At 22.5% G+C, this 18,403-nt stretch overlaps 2 protein-coding genes across 2 annotated transcripts; both read left to right on the top strand.

Moving 5' to 3' along the window:
* The first annotated feature begins 1,956 nt into the window (after positions 1–1,956).
* Positions 1,957–6,033, top strand: LOC113559894 (receptor expression-enhancing protein 1-like). Its single transcript, XM_026965677.1, has 6 exons — positions 1,957–2,410; positions 2,510–2,582; positions 3,953–4,032; positions 4,103–4,223; positions 4,281–4,391; positions 5,401–6,033. The coding sequence occupies exons 1-6, from the start codon at positions 2,379–2,381 to the stop codon at positions 5,668–5,670; spliced, it is 687 nt and encodes a 228-aa protein (XP_026821478.1). The 5' UTR covers positions 1,957–2,378; the 3' UTR covers positions 5,671–6,033.
* A 2,425-nt stretch (positions 6,034–8,458) lies between these two features.
* Positions 8,459–18,170, top strand: LOC113559678 (carnitine O-palmitoyltransferase 2, mitochondrial). Its single transcript, XM_026965426.1, has 12 exons — positions 8,459–8,777; positions 10,269–10,318; positions 10,979–11,380; positions 13,482–13,623; positions 14,303–14,459; positions 14,548–14,818; positions 14,899–15,101; positions 16,471–16,640; positions 16,754–16,867; positions 16,947–17,058; positions 17,119–17,311; positions 17,617–18,170. Exons 1-12 carry the CDS (start codon positions 8,730–8,732, stop codon positions 17,741–17,743), a joined length of 1,989 nt encoding a protein of 662 aa, XP_026821227.1. The 5' UTR covers positions 8,459–8,729; the 3' UTR covers positions 17,744–18,170.
* Positions 18,171–18,403: the final 233 nt, after the last annotated feature.

Here is an 18,403-nt window from a genome sequence, read left to right on the forward strand (position 1 = left end):
TATTTATACATAAGTTAGGTACATAGTTAGGTACAAAAACAAGAAGTCAAGAAACACATAGTAAATTAAAAAATGTAATTCATGACTTTTATACCATTATACATATATTATACTAGTATACATAATGTAATATTGAAAACTTTTTATTTGATAAATTTATTTCACAAAAATTAAAACTACACCCAAATCGACAATAGATTTATTGTATGACAAAATATGTTGGTATATTTGACATTTTATTTATAAAGGAGAATTAATATTTATCAAGATTTAAAAAGAAAGTAATATTATGGAGATGAATTCAGTTGTAGAAATTTTTTAAACTAATTTAATAAATTTTATATTAATTTCTATAAGACAATATCCATCATTGGTTACACACATATAGTTTTTAACTGCTACTCAAAAACACATAAAAAACAAAACTACTTTAAAAATATGGATTTAGATGAAATCTGAGAACAAGAAGCTATTACTGAATTACTCATACTCATATTTAAGGGTAATAACTAAAATATGATAACTATACAATAATATAATTAAAAATGTATTAGTAAATGGTAAGTATTAGTTACTGGGTAATAATTTAAACAAAGGAAGTATATAATATAAAAAAATGAACAAATAGATTAGACATAATATAATATTGATTAAATATTATATATTTTAAGATCAAGTTTTAATAGTTCAAAATTAAATTTATAATTAAGTATACCATTACATTTTCTGGTGCCAATCTTTTAAATTTTCTACACTTCAAAATATATATTTTATTTTACATTAGTTTACTGCCCGATATAAATTTGACATTGATACAGTGTATTATATTAACAAAAATGACTTCTCAAGAAAAGCTCTCAGGTTTTGAAGAATTTATCGATTTTGAAAACTGGTTTTTTTTATCTAAAGAAGAAGACATTCAGACATTCTATAGCTAGCATTGAAGTTTGAATTTTATTTTGTATTAAATAATAATATAAAACACTTTGCAAAAGCTTAGAATTATTAGACATATTATAATGTTTGGGTCAATATTGAAAAATGAATTCAATGCAGTCTGTAAAATATTTCCCTGTTAATTTAACAAAAATAATGAAACTTAATTGATTCTACAGGTCAGGGTATTTTTTTTAGGACAAAATTACATTAAAGCCAGGCCTTTATTCCTTTGTTGTAAAATATCTACAATATATATTGTAAGTGACAGAAGAAATAAAATAATATAATTTTACAATTAAGTATACAATGTTAATCAAGTAAATATAACTCACTTACATTGATATGTTAGTAACCAGTCATTGATATTTATAGCTCAATTAATCTTAGTATTAAATCATAATATAGTAATTGGTATAAATATATTGAATATCTGAGCAATTGTGATTAAAAAATTTGGAACTTAAGTTATGAACTAGCTTTGTTAGTCAAATATATATACTGCTTAAAATGACCTATTTGAGTTTCAAAAAATACAGAACAAATGATTTGTTACATTATTCAGTTAATTATCACCGTGGTAATTATTTTTAGAGATTGCAAGTTAGTGTTAAGTATTATACTTTAATTAAGTAATTATTTAAAAAAAATGTAAAAAGTAATAAAGGTGTTAGCTATTTTTATTATAATATTATAGTGAATTATTATTTATTTTATTTACAAATTACAATACACCATTAATTCAAAAACGTAGTAAGTAAAACCAGTATGATTTTCCAAAAACTGGTAGACAACCGGCATTGAAATTTGAAAAGAATTTTAACTTTTTAAATCAGTAACAGAAAAGAAAATTGAGTTGACGTCGATACTCTGTTAGTTTTTACTTAGTTCTTATCAACATTGGTGGTAGACTAATTTTTATCTATCATATGATATTATTCAACGATAAGAAAAAAATACTATCAAACGAGAAAAAAACACTAAACCATTAAAGACCTTACTCTGAGAGTTTAAGGTCTATGACCAAAACAATAGCAGCTTGTGATAGCTAATCATAGCCAATAAGAATATTATATTTTTTTTTTCGAGACAAATTAGATTTGTTAGTAGACCGTAATCGTTCATTATGTTTTGAAATCCGTTGCCTTATATAGTAATAGAAACATATAGAATGAAGGAATTATTATGTAATATGTAGTAGCATAAAATAATGTGTAACAATTTGATTTCTTGATCCTAAGCAACAATAAACTAATAATAAACTGTTTAAATGTAAAAAAAAAAAAAAAATGAATTCGAACAACTCGTAAAATTAGTTAGGTCCATTTTAAACATGAAATAGACGATGTTCCTCTCTAAAATAGTCAACAAATAATTAGCAAAAACAGTTAATAATCCATGTATAAATTTTCATATTAAAATATTCAATCAATTTGTACAATATGATTCCAGGAGCTGTGTGCAAAGCATTAACGTAAGTCAATTTTGTTACAAATTAGTTGTTATTAGTATATATTTTTTTTGTGTTCATAAATAATATATATCGTGTGAATATTATCATTTTTATATATAGACTTTTATTTGGTGTAATGTATCCAGCATATGCATCATACAAGACAGTGAAAAATAAAAATGTGAAAAATTATGTAAGTTAATGTTTAATATACACATAATTTATGAGTAGAGCTTGATAAATTTATTTAGACAGGCTCAAGCCCTGAATCTATATTTTTTTTTATCTTTATCTTCTTTAAATTAATAAAAACTAATTTTAATTAGTTATATCATAAAAATAAAAATTAATTAATGATTTGAATAAGTTTCATGTATTTAGTATTTATTATATTGTATGCCCTTATGTTAGTAAAACTGCTCAACTCCATTCTTTAATAAATTATTTTATTCAAGTTTTAAAAATTTCTAAGCATACCTACTGATGGAATAAAGATTATATTTTCAATTATTAATTTATTTTGTTTAAGTGTATACCATCTTTTATTATTGATATATAAATAAGTAAACTGTATACATTTTTTAACATATGAAGCAAAATTCAAATTAATTTTTTGTATATTATTTAACTTAGTAATTTTGAATAGTAATGGTAATAATCCATAATATTAATTTTAAAAAAATATAGTAAGTATTTTTTGGAATTTATTTTATATAATATGTAAAACCATTATTTAGGCCTGTTACTTTTATTAAATAATGTATTAAAAAATAACGTGTACAAATTTAGATTAAGATGTTTTAGATTTTGAAAACACAAATATCATCTGATTAAAAATTCACAGTAAAAGTGTAACAATTTTCTTTAAAAAATATATTAACATCGCCATAGAATATTCCTTAAATTAAATAACAGTTTTCTAAGTATTTAAAAATGTGGTGTTTATGTGTATTCTAAAGATCAGATTTTGATTTAATACAATATTAAAGAGATAAAAGGGAAATGTTGTAATATAGAATAGATTAATATATTTGAAGATCAATTATTAATTTATTAAAGTATTTATGATAAGTATTATGTACGTTTTGAATAGTTTAGTATTAGGAAATGTTAAACACCTTTTAGATTGGGCAATAAATTTTGTTCTTGTAAAATATGTATGATTGTACTTTATAATCATTAGTTATTGAAATTTCATGATTTTATTAACATTGTACAACTTAATTTGACTAAGACATCCTAATATCATATTATTCAATAAATCAGTATGCAAAAGCTTTTATTATAAAAAAAATACCGACTGAGACTATGAAATACTTTATAATTCAACCTTATAAAATTTCACAAAATAATTATAATTTAATTCACAAACAGAACATGTGTTCCTATTTAAATCAATCTAATTATTTTGAAAGATAATAAAAATCTTATTATTATAATTTTTGTACATTTATAATAATGACATAAGTTACTTAAAAATAAAAAACTTTACTATTATATGTTAGTAGTATTTTATTTTAAAACTGCTTAAAATAGTAAAAAAATACATATTTTTGCTTACAGGTTAAGTGGATGATGTATTGGATAGTTTTTGCAGCATTTATTTGTATCGAAAGCTTAACTGATATATTCCTTGAATTTTGGTAACATATTTATATTATCATTTATTGGATTAAAAATAAAAAAAATAATTCGTACAATATGTAATTATAGGTTTCCATTTTATTATGATATTAAATTGCTCGTGCTGTTGTGGATTTCATGTCCATTTACAAAAGGTTCAACAATTTTATACAAACAACTAGTACATCCAACTTTGTTGAAAAAAGAAACGGTAAAAACAATAATTATCATTATAAAATATATATAACTGTTATTTATTGTTTTACAGGATATTGATGAATTTTTAATCAATGTTAAATCGCGTACCTACAATGCTCTAGCTTCAACTGCTAAACAAACCTTTCAAATGACAGCTGCAATTGTAGCCCAACACACAGTAGTAAGTATGCTATATACATTATTAAAGATAGGATATTAAAGACATAAAAAACATCCAAAAGTGACCAAAAAAAAAAAAAAATAGATAAACTTAATATTATATAACATAAGTGAACAAATTTGAATTGCAAAATAACTTTTATTTATGGAACATTATCATTAATGAATATTGTTTAAATAAATAATTTCATAGAAAATTTAATTTAAACTTTTTTAAGTTCACTCCATAATCAATCATATTATTTTATGATTAACAGCTTAGTAGTAATCAAATGCAATAAGCTGTGATTTTGTATGCTTATTTAATTTAATTAGAAAATGGTCTCTTTATAATATAAATATTTTAAGTTATATCGTACTCATTAACAAAAAAACTTAAAAGTTGCATATTTTTGTTTATTCTTAAAATGTTTTAAAAAAGAAATAAATTTATTTCACATTTTTCTAATATCTTGCTCAAAATGTTTATACTAATTTTTTTATATTTTAAGTTTCGTAAAAACTTACAAAAATTTAAAAAATTAAGAATTTTATTATATTTAGGCATATTGTCATGTGTGAATGGAATTTATTACATTTCATTGTCATTTTTTTTTTAATTTGGTATGTTTTAAGTTAGATTTAAAATTGTTGGACATTTATAGAATAGAGTTGCCTATATATTTTAATGATTATTTAAAGTTATAATTACTTTTATTAATGAATGGTCAAATAGGTGTCAACAAACAGGAAATTTACTAAGAGCTAAAGTAGAAGTTGATTAAAAAAAAATTCAAATGTCTTTTTGACAATTTTATTTTGCCTATTTTTCAATTTTCAATTTTGTTTGAAGCTTATTTTTAGCTTTTATAATCTTGTTTTATTTTTCTATTTGGATTAACTATTTAACTTCAAGAATTTTTTGGCATTATGTAGATTCTAGTTGTGTACTAAAATATAATCTATGGTTCCATTAAAATATAAACAAATCATCTATAAATTTACCAATATTTTCTTTATTTTTTCTTTAGGTTGGGCGTATGCCAATGATTCTTCAACAAATGGTTAAATTGGATGATGATTGTTTACCTCAACAGCCAGCAGCTGTCATAAGAAAAGTGAAAAAAAAGAAGCCTACAACTATTATTATAGAAGATTCTATGTCAGATTCTTCCATTGACTTATTGCCAATAGAATCTCCCACTGTGGTCGAAGACGTGCCTATTCAAAGACCTAAACGTACAAAAGTGCAATATCAACAAAAATCTAGTAATATCAATAAATACAAGGCAGTAATTTAAAGTAACTATACTATGTTCCATTACAAAAGCATCTTGTCATTTCTCATTATAATAAAGTTAATTATGTATCAAAAATACATCATAAATAATAATCTATGACAACATTGCACTTTTTTTGTTTTATTTCCACTTCACAAGTTTTAAGTTTGTAATCACTATAATTTTTCTTTTAATTATTAGTTTAGTTAACACATTTACAATTTACATTTTTAATGTTGAATAAAATAATCTCTTAATAAAGTAGAAACCTATCCTTTTATAATTTACCATATTCTTGTTAATTGTTAAACATTTACTAATTTAGTTAAGTATACGATGTAATTTTTGACAAATAATTAATAATATAGAAAGACAAATATAAAAGACTAACAAATAAAAGGGTATATAAACAATAATCATATTATATTGCTCATACTACAGTTGTTTCCTTATATAACGGTGCTACTTATAAGTTAATTTATGTTTAAAAATAGTCTTTAATTTAGGTAATTTTATCTCATTTATGAATATTGAAAAATATTTAACTAATTAAATTGTTTTTCCATCAAGTATTATTTGAAATCTCCTTTATACCTAGTATTATTTTGAAAATTTGAAAACTATTATTTAAGAATACATTTTGTAAAAATTATTTTTATTTTTGAATGTATTATCTTACAAATAACATGTTTTTTTTTTGTTCTAGTCACAAACACAATCACAATTTAAATATTATATTTAATTTGTATTGAGACTTAAATTATATCATTTACATTAGATATTTAGTATTTATAGACAAAATCAAGCGTTATTGTTATTGTTACTGATTTGTATATTTTATTAATATATTCATATTTATTATGGTGATAAAATATTTTGTTAATACTTTATTTGTTATACCTATTAAAATTATAAATTATGATTTGTTGGTCCAATTCTACATCTGAATATAAAATGTAAAATTCATAATGAAATAGAAATTTCCAATTGTCTTGTAAAATAATTGGAATTTAAAAATGGTTTTTGTAATAAGTTATATAAATAAAATATAATTTATAATCAGGGAAATGTTTAAATAGCCTATGAAACTTTTTGCATACTGTTTGTTGAATAATAAATTCTAAACTTCTCCTTATTTTTAGAATATATTTTTTTAATATTTTTTATTATTTATGATTTTTTCTTTAATTACTTGGATTACTTGGATAGTAAGATTATATTACTATAATGTATAGCTAAAAGCATATTTGCAATATGCAAGAGAATGCATTTGTATCCTATGGATGGTCTATGTATTTTACAATTTTGATATTGAAATTGATAAATTTTTAATACAAATAAAAACATTTTAATGAGGTTTTAGAATTTTTGATGATAAAATTACAATTTTCAACTCTGATTAGCTTGAGACGTATTTACTGAAGAATTTAAGAGGACGTTATACCTGCACGTGTTGTCTCTGTCTTACTAACGTACATCATAGCAAATTTGTATTTAGCAGAACACATTTTGTGACGTTAGCTTTAATACTAGAGTAAATTTACCTATTATCAAATTTAAAGGTAAGAATATTATCTAGACAATGACATATGCTTTTAATGATGTTATTATTATAAAGTGAGTTATAGCTATGTAAAATATAACAACTTTAAAATGTTCATAACTCACTTTACAATGATAATATCATTAAAAGCATAAAGATAATATTCTTACCTTTAAATTTGATAATAGATAAATTTACTCTAACATTAAAGCTAACGTCACAAAATGTATTCTACTGAACGAAAATGTGTTATGATGTACGTTATAGTAAGACAGAAACAACAAATGCGGGTATGGCGTCCTCATAACTGAAAGATTAAATCAATTTTAGTTTAAAATAATAGAATATTTACTTCAACAATGGTTTTCATATTTCTTTTAATTAGTTCTGCTTTAATAACCTCAACAATTCGACTTTCAGTTGAATCATCAAGGTAATGTTTTTCTCTATCTGATTCTTCTATAATTCTAGATTTAACTTTTCTAATATAAATACATGCACTGTTTTCATTCAAAAACTAAATATGGCGTCCTCTTAGAAAAAGAATAAAAATCACAATTATTTTTCAACACAGTGATTGATCTACTGCTTTCTCGATAAAACATAAAAAAAAAAAACACTATCCAGCACAAAATTGAAAAAAGCCATTAATATAACCAATACAAATTTGTCAGGTATAACAAAAAAAAAGGAGATATAATTATATATATGTTAAAAGTATGAAATAAATTTGATGTTACTTTCCTAGTATCAAAAGAATATTTTTTCTAAAATTATTTCTTATCAAACTATTCGATACAATTATTTGGAAATTATATATTACAAAAAACTATAAAAGGTTAATTTCCTACATCGTGTATCGTTAAAAAATAAAATTTATCGGAATACGTGAGCACGGATTAATATATAATTTGTGAATGTGAGCATGATTAACTAACTAAGTTGGCTAATCATTAATGTGAGTACCACAGAATAACCACCAATAGAGGTATACTATTGCAATCGAGTTGTAGAGAGGATAACAAAGTTGAAAAATAGATCAAGTTTCAAAGAAAAATATTTTTGCGTATTACTGTAATAGTTTTGTTCGACGTGTTTGGTGCTAAATTAAGTTGTGCAACATCAAAAATCAAATCGATAGTATTTTCAACAGATTTTATAATAAAAAATTCGACGTAAATATTCGAGTTTATCATCAACACCACAAACGGCACAAATTATTCAATTGTTATCAATTCGAAAAAAATAACGTGTCAACAATTTTTTTCTTTCATTGATAACGAAACGCGATACGAATATACAGCAGTGACTGTCATTATTATCTAATAATTTATTCATTACTTAACTAGGTATTTTTTATATAACAAGTATTTTATACTATTTTGTCATAATGTTTATGGCAGACGTATTACTAGATCTCAACTTCCTCAGCCGCTCAATACTTGACTGAATTAACTCCAGACTTTGTGTTCGACTGTAAATACATTATTACGTTTAGGTAACAGTTGTTCGTCCACGAACAACACAATTAAACAGAATGCTTTCGAAGTACAAGCTGCGGGTTAACTCCCATTTAGTTGAAAAAGTGAGTGTCTTTGTATTTATTTAATAATTTAATTCTTAGAAAAATGAACAGAAAGCTATTAAATACATATTTAAGTACGTGTTTATAGACCATGGATAATTCAATTTAATGAAATGACAAATTATGTGTTAAATTTTAGCTTGAAAAAATTGTTATTGCATACTTATAATGTTAATTTGTTATCGGACAATAGATATTGCATGGTTTTTTGAACAATATGTTAACGTAGAACTAAAGACCTTAGTACTGAATCACGTTTATGATTGATAGTTTGTACAATTAATTAACTATAAATAAACAAATCAATTATTTTTTTATAGCTATTCATAAAGCTATGTATCTGTGTAAAAAACTGTCACAACTAAACAAATTTGATAAAATGGTTGATATTAGTTATTTAAAAATAATTTGAAATAGTTTTAAAAACCCCTAAAAAGTAGTCAATTAAAAATAAAATTAGGAAATGTTTTGGAAATTCATCCATCCATTTGTAATTACTTATCTAATCTAATATGAAAATGAATAACTATATACGAGTGGCATGTTTTATTTAGGTTTGGAATTTGTAATTAATAAATTACACCCATCTCTTTTAGATGTGCATTTATTTATAATTATAATTTTGCTTAATAAACATTTTTATTGAAAAATGTGAAGCATGATAAAAATTTGATTGATGGGACTTAGAATTTGTAAGAGTTAGCTAACCTAATTAGATATCCTTTTTTTTAAACTTAAATACGAGGAGTTTAAAAAATAAAACTTGAAACTTGAGTTATTTCCAATAACAATAATTTATTTAAAAAATGCAATAATTACCCATATCATTTTTTAATTTTTATATATTTTTTTCTCTGTAGATACCTATCATTTTTTTCTAAAAATGTGTGCAAACATTTGATGAGTATAATATAGTAAAAATAATTCTTAACACAAGACAAAGTTAACAGAATTCTGAAAGTTTTGTTGTAAAGTACTTAAGATTTAATACTGTATTTATTTAGATGCTTAGAAAAATTTTCTTTTAACAACCGAAGTACTTAATAAAGCTAATTTATCTATTATTATAAAACTGTTATTATGCATTTATGCTATTTTTTTTATGGCGTAAGACTTAAGATATACAACATAAAGACAAATAATACATTTTTCTCTAACTATTATTACAACCAGCCACTAGGTAATTAAAAAGGTATATACCTAATATATTATTATTTAACTAATACATAATAATTTATAAGTTATACATTTTTAAACTTTGAAAAATGTTTTCACATATCCTAACATATTTTATAGATTTTATCTTCTATAATTTCCAAGCATTACTGATCAATAACAATGCTACAATGGTTATATATATAAGACAAATATAATAATTTTAACCGGGTATATTTTAAGGGTACCTAAATATTATTCTAAAAAGCAATACAATAATAATTAAATATTTTTGTCTGTATATTAAATTGATAATAATTTATTTTATTTTTATAGGTAATATTACAAAATACAGATTCAGCAATTAAAATGTTGACACAAATAAGGTAAATAGTACAAATTTAAATTCTAAAAAATACTACTATTTAATTAGATTATAAATATATAACTACTATATTTGTTATAATTTATTTAGTAAATTCTATAGATTTCTATAAAAATATTATGTTGAAAATCTATTTAAATTACTAATATTTAAATATTTTAAATTGTTGGGACACATTATTGCATTGTTAATTCTTAAAAAACAAATAATTTATTTATAATATTTAAATATAACAATCCAGTGGCACTGAATTCATATTTCATGTGAAGCAATCATATGGGTGGATTGGTATTGATGAGTTCTAAGAGTTTATGATTTAATAAAGTTAAATAAGGTCTTATATATATTATAATTGATGCCTGATAGCGTGAAACTTAGAAGTTAAAGTCAAATAGACAAACACTTTAAATTCTGCTTCACAAAAAAAGTCTGAGTTCAGAGCAACTGTAACTATCATAGTAATACATTTGGATTTTCTACATAAATATTTTAAATAACAATTTATCCATAAACGTGTTTAAACAATTCTTAATTTAAACCTTTATGTTATGCTTATAGAATGTGATAGGTGTTTCTATGATAATTAATCACATTAAATTATTTAATTGAAAATAAATGTAGGCAATTGTATAAATTTAATTATTTATATTTAATTTTTCAGACATCGATCTAATGATTATCAGTATATTCAGAACAGTATTATACCTACAATGCATTTTCAACGATCTTTACCTAGACTTCCAGTTCCAGAATTAAAATTAACTTGTCAACGTTACCTTAAAGCACAAGAACCTTTACTTTCACAAACTGATTATTTGAAAACTAAAGATGTTGTAGAAAACTTTGAACAAAATGATGGACAACTATTACAAGATATGCTAAAAAAAAAGAATGATTTAAACAAAAATACCAGTTATATTACTAAGGATTGGTTTAATATGTATTTGACAGAAAGAACTCCACTACCAATCAATTATAATCCATTATTGGTGTTTAAACAATGTGATAATGCATATAATAACCAATTACTAAAATCTACTAATTTATTAATATCATCACTAAGGTGAGCATTAAATAATATAAATTATGTTTAAAATGGATAAGTAATTACAATATAATGCTTTTTAAAATTGAAATCTTAATAATGAACATATATTATATAAATTATATTTACACACAATATTTACTGAAAAAAGGTTGTTACAATTTTGTATGATAATGGATAGTAAAATTAAAACTAGGTATATATTATTTCTTATTTAATTTCAATATTATGCGTCTCATTTATAAATTGTATGTGGTGTAAACAGAAATTAAATTTACTTTTGTGAATATATTATATACCATTTATTGAATAAGGAAAGGGGGAAAGCAAGCTCTACCGTACAGTATATGTATAGTGGAGTTTTCCATCGAGTAAGTCGAATGTATGTGTTAAATTTGAATTCAATGATGTAAAATTATTATTGTATACAAAAAGCGATACTGAACAAAGACTGTCATCCTATAATATTGCTAAATGTATTTAATGATATATTTATACTGATATATAATATTTTATTTTACTATTAGTTGTGCATTAATACAATTAATAGCTAATAGTTTAAAATTAATCTAAATACTATGAAAATATCATGTTTTCAATTTTAACCTCCCAAAATTACCAACTAGATTCAATTTAGTTTCAGAAACCATCCTAAAAGTTAATTTTTTCTATGTATACAGATAAAATATATCATTGTTAAATCAATATGTTTATTGCTCAACTTGGTATCTGAAATCTAATAATAAATAAATACAATTTATTACAATAATTTTTTTATATTATGCTAGTAAATTTAATAGTTTGTAAAATTGTCAATTTTTTTAATTGATAACTAATGAATAGTTCCGTTATTATTATTTTTTTTTATCAAAATTAATATATTTTGTCTGTTTTTAGAACTCTAGAGAGAACTGCTGCTTTTAATGTGTTCATACTATGGAGATAGTCATTATTAGTTTTAAGAATTCTATAAAGTTTTACACTACTAAAATAGAGCTTTTTATCTTAAAATGTCTATTAAAAAAAGTATGGTACACTTTAAATAATATTTGCCTTGAAAAATGTGATCCTTAAACTAAAATTTAACTAATTTTTTATACATACATATAGTAAACCAAAAAGGTTCTAGAACAGTAACTTGAGGAACACCACATATAATTTAAAATAGAGAATTTAAAGAATTATTTATTTTAACTATTTGTATTCTATAATTTCTTAATTAAGTAGGATTTTAATGTAATGTATACAGTATTATAATAAAGCTTGTTTAATATTATCTCATGATTTATATGATCAAAGGCTTTATTTATATTAAAAAATAGACTTTGGAATTCTGATCTGCCATCATGGACAAAATAGTTAACTAGAAATAATACATCATTAGCAAAGTTCATATTTAAAAATCCAATTGATATGAAATGTAGATAAAAATAAAATTTTTGTGCAATTAATATATTTATAAATTTATAAATAATATAAATATACACTCATTTTAGATTTTCAATGATGATTTAACAAGAAAATTAAAATTAAAATGTTTAATATTATTTTTCTTTATTTTTTATATTATTTTCGTGAATATTATTTATTTTAAATTTCATTTCTAATACTTAAGTATAAGTTAATAATTTTTAATTTATCAAAGGTAAATAATATATTTATTTTTTAATCATTAATCATTTTTAATATAATTTATTGATATATTACTTATACTTGCTTAGATAAATTATGATAATAAATATAAAATAGTCATACAACGTTATATCATTGTATTATTTATACTGAACACTTGCAATATAAATTTATATTTACTTATATTAAGTTATAACTGTACCATTTAGTGTTCTATTTCTTTAATTTTTATTGATTTATAACCGTTAGATAGGTACTAGAAAATCATTAATATTTTTATATATTAAATGGTTATAAATAATAATTAATTGTCAGTATAAGACAAGTTCATAGATATAATTTATTTAACTGAATTATTGACTATTTTTATTAAAAAAATAAAGCAATATAAACAACCTTACTTACTTTACCTATATGTTTTAAATAAACTTATCATCAATTCATTGAAACACTCATAAGTATGTGTATATTTTCATTTAAAATTTAGATTTTACAAATCACTTAAAGCAAATATACTAGAGCCAGAAATTTTTCATATTAGTCCAAAGAAAAGCGATACTATCCAATTTAGAAAACTAATGAAATATCTTCCAGAATCAATTAGTTGGTATGGAGCTTATATGTATAATGTAAGTATAGTAAAGATTTAATACTGAATGATTTTGAAGAGTTCTATATAGGCATTTTTTTTAAATACATGCATGATCAATAGTGTGTGTTATTACTTTGCAAAATAAAATAAATTGTGGGATTTCCCACTTATCTACGCTCAAATAATATTATATAATATATAGTTTTTGTCTAAAGCTTTCAATCTTTACCAGTTGTCCTAGTTATTGAATACAAATTTTAAAACTGAATTTTAATTAATTGTGAAGTTTACTTACCTTCTTTTATTTTTATTTATGCTTTTTGAGTTAATTTTTATAAATGATTTGGAGTTTCCAAATTAAAAATTAAAAAAAGAAGTTTTCAAGAGGGATTTATGAAAAAATCAAGTAGAGTTTCAGAAGTTTTATTGAGATTTCAAAATTAATTTAATAATGTTTTTAATAAATAATTATTGGAATTATTTAGATGTTTTTAGTTTTATTTAATTTTGTTACTAGAATTGTATATACAAGAATTTAGATTATTTAAATATAGTATATTAATGAAGTTTACTACTTGAGATTCATATTATGTTTACTATGTATTTTATTTATTAAATATTTATGGTAAATAGTATATTGTTAATATCTGTATAATAATATATAAAACACATATTTATTTTTAATACTAAATACAATTATTTTAAACAAATTTCAGGCGTATCCTTTAGATATGTCTCAGTATAGTTCTTTATTTAATAATACTCGAATTCCAATGGCTAATCAAGATATTTTACACAATAATACATCTGGTAAACATATCGTAGTTATGAGGCGAGGACATTTTTATAAATTTGATGTTCTGGATAATCAAGGTACTTTTTCATAAATTCATTATTTAATTTAATTTATAGTTAATTATTATTAACTAATACCTATATTCTATATAATATGTACTTACAGGAAATATACTAAGCCCTCAGTTATTATTATCTAAAATACAATATGTTTTGAATGATGACATTGCCCCATCTAATCATCCGATCGGCGTGTTAACAACCACTGAACGTAATAATTGGGCAGATTTAAGAAATTATCTTATTAAGTTAGGAAATGAAGAGTCATTGCGTATAATAGACGATAGTCTTATGATGATTGCTCTTGATGATGAAAAACCGGGTTCTGATCCAATACCTTGTGTTAAGCAATATTTACATTCTGATGGGGTCAACAGGTTGCAACAATAAACAGTTTAATAATTATATGTATACAACAGTTTACATGTATATTTCTATTGAGAATATTTATGTACAGGTGGTTTGACAAGTCATTTACATTAATAGTATGTGCTGATGGAACATCAGGATTAAATTTTGAGCATTCGTGGGGCGATGGAGTTGCTGTGTTGAGATATTTTCAAGATATTTCTAAGGATTCTACTAACTTACCGAGATGTCATCCAGAAAATTTAAATCAAGAATTATTATCAGCAGATGCATTAGACGTGAAAAAATTGGGTAAATACTAAATAGTATATTAAGTATCTACTTTTATGAAATTAATAATTACTAACATGAATACACTCCATAGGTGTGTATTTACATTGGTTTTCATTGTATAATGTGCTGTAATTGATTTTCTTAGTAATTTTAATTATTATACACGTGTAATTTGGTAATTTTAAAAATAGAATCGGGTATCAGGTTGTAGACACAATAAGCTATTATTATATATTGGACATACAAATACAATATTAATTAAATTAATCCATATTATGAATATTGTTGAGTATAAAGTAGATCTATTTTACAGAAATATATTTCTGTATTTTTTATTATGTATTTATTCTTGTCTAGAAATAATGTGTCATGGTTTTAAACCTGACAAATACGAGTATTCTAAATCTGGAATACCTAAAAAAATGAATCAAAAGTGTTTGTCTATTAAATATAACTTTTTGGCTCATTAAATTAAATTTTATATTTAAAGAATTAAACTTGACATTATAATATTGTCGTTAGTACGTTATCTACTTCATTTTTTAAAATATATTTTTTATTAATTTATCTATAATTAAATATTTTATTTTACTTATCAATCACACATTGTATAAGTTTTTGTTTATTTTTGGGAATTAGAATGGTTGAAAATTTATTACAGAATCGAATTAGATGTTCCTCTGTAAATGGTTAAAGGTATTTTTCTCTTAGATTTTAGATCTACTTGAAATTAGTGAAATTAGTCTGTATGAAGTGACATCAATTAATGGGTTTCTCAATTTGAACAACATGATCATTTGTATCCATATAAGTTGTTCTGAACACATTATTAGAGTTAAATAGTAGGATATCACCTTGTTTGGAAGTTTTTAAAGTACTTTTGGATGGATTCATCATGGTATGTTGATTATTTTTGGTTTAAGTTGTCATCTATTTTCTTGAAAATGTCTATCTAGATAAATATTATATGATTAATTAACATTTTTTATTAAGCGATTGAGTTGTTGATATTTCAGTATTTAATAATGCTTAAGCTCAGTTTTGGGTATTAGGTTAAAAATATAATATGTATATGTTTAAAATCTTGAGTTTACATATATTTTGTACTTTTTTTTTTGTTCTCTACGTGCTCGGATTCGGTTGTTTTGGGAATGGGTGGTACTTTAACACAAAGTCTGTTTATGTGTTATAACTATATAACAAACAATCAATATTTCATATCCGTTACCAGAGATAATTTAAATATTTCTTTGATTTTGTCATGAAATAATAAGTTGTTGATTATTATTTTCCCATTATATTTATTTATTTATTAGAATGGTAAATATGATATTATATTATTTTTTATGTTAATAATTTATAACCTTGGATAAATTTTATTTTTTAGAATTCAATTTGGACGAAAAAATTAGATGCGATATAATGAAAGTCAAGAATGAATTTAAATCTAAATATGAATCTTTGGATATTAATTACTTTGAGTTTTTCGACGTTGGTAGAAAAATGTGTAAAAAATTTGGAATAAGTGCAGATTCATTGATGCAATTATGTTTCCAAGTAATTACATTACCATTGAATTTAGATAATATAAAAAATAAAATTTCTAAAAATGTTTAAAATCAACTATGTATTTATGATGTAATATATAAATTAATTTAAATATATTTTAGCTGGGCCATTATAAATTACATAAAAAGCATGTTGGTACTTATGAATCATGTAGTACAGCAGCATTCAAACAAGGACGAACAGAAACTGTAAGACCATGTACTATGAAAACTGCTGTAAGTATAATTAGTAAAATTTGTATTGAAATTAAAAATGAACGTTTACTGAATGAAATCCTTTTAAAATATATTTTAGGATTTTTGCCATGCTGTTTCTAGTAAAAATAAACCTTCTAACAATGACTTGGTGAATATGATAAAAGAATGTTCAGTCGAACACAGTAAACTTGTAAAGGAAGCTGCAATGGGTAATACTTAATTTAAAAAAAAACATTATTGTTTAATATAATATACCTTTTTGTTACCAGGACAAGGGTTTGATCGTCATTTATTTGCTTTACGATTATTAGCTAAAGAAAACAATTTAAAGATTCCAGACTTGTTCACTGATCCCGCTTATAGTCTGATTAATCATAATATTCTATCAACTTCTAGTCTAACGTCAGATTATGTATGGTTAGGAGGATTTGGACCTGTTGTAAAAGATGGTTATGGTATTGGGTAAGCACGTCAACAAATAATATTTTTCTCTTGATGAATTAGTTTAAATTAAATAAAAATATTGGAAAATCTTGCACTTTAAAAATTATCTAAAGTAACAATAGTTAAGATGATTTTGAAAAAAAAATATTTAGTTAAATTTATAAAAACATAACTACCAAATGTTTAAATACTACATTTTGTTTGTACTCCATAGCACTTAGTATATTTGTTAAGAATAACAATAAGAGTTGTAGAAATCTAGTTATCATTGTAATCAGTTAAAAAAAAAAATATTTCAGATATGAAAATTTCTTTGATTTCAGATACACAATTCGTGATGACTACTCAGGTGCTATTATTACTAACTACAAAGAACATTCTGATGGAGATACATTTAGAAGTGCATTAACTCAAAGCTTAAATCAGATTCTAGATATTTTAAAAGTCTAGTTAATTACATAGGTTGATATTTCTTAGTTTGTATTTATTATGTCATTACTCTTTAGTTAGTATAGAATATTTTTTTTTATTAAAAAGTAAACATTCTTTTATGTTATAAGTTAATTTAAAGTACATGCGTACATTTCTTCTTGAATAAATCAAGAAGGAACGTTCACATATTATAACCATTGCATTCTTTAACATGAGTTAGTAAAGGAAGCTTACTATAACAATAACAATAATTGAATCACTGGCTTATAAAATGTAAAGACATACATATTGATATTTGATATTTTTCAATGCAAAATACAAAACATTAATTATTATAACATTTAATTGGGTATTATGAAACATATGGTATTAAATTGCTTTATGCATACATATATGTATTGGATTCCATATTTATTAGTATTTTTATGTTTTTTTTGCTTATTATTGTGTACAAAATGTTAATTTGTATTTTTTTTTGTATGTTTATGATTAATGTTAAGCTTTTCAAAGTTTTTATAGTTGTATTTATATATGTTAGAATAATTTTTAATTTAATTTAATTGAAAAAATATAAATATAAAATAATGTTAAATATTTAAATTAATTCGTATTTATATTAAGATCCTGGTTGTCCCAATGAATGTTTCGATATACATAATTTGTTTGTCAGTTATAAAT

Source organism: Rhopalosiphum maidis, chromosome 3 (assembly GCF_003676215.2).
Source record: "Rhopalosiphum maidis isolate BTI-1 chromosome 3, ASM367621v3, whole genome shotgun sequence".
Classification (NCBI taxonomy): Eukaryota; Metazoa; Arthropoda; class Insecta; order Hemiptera; family Aphididae; genus Rhopalosiphum; species Rhopalosiphum maidis.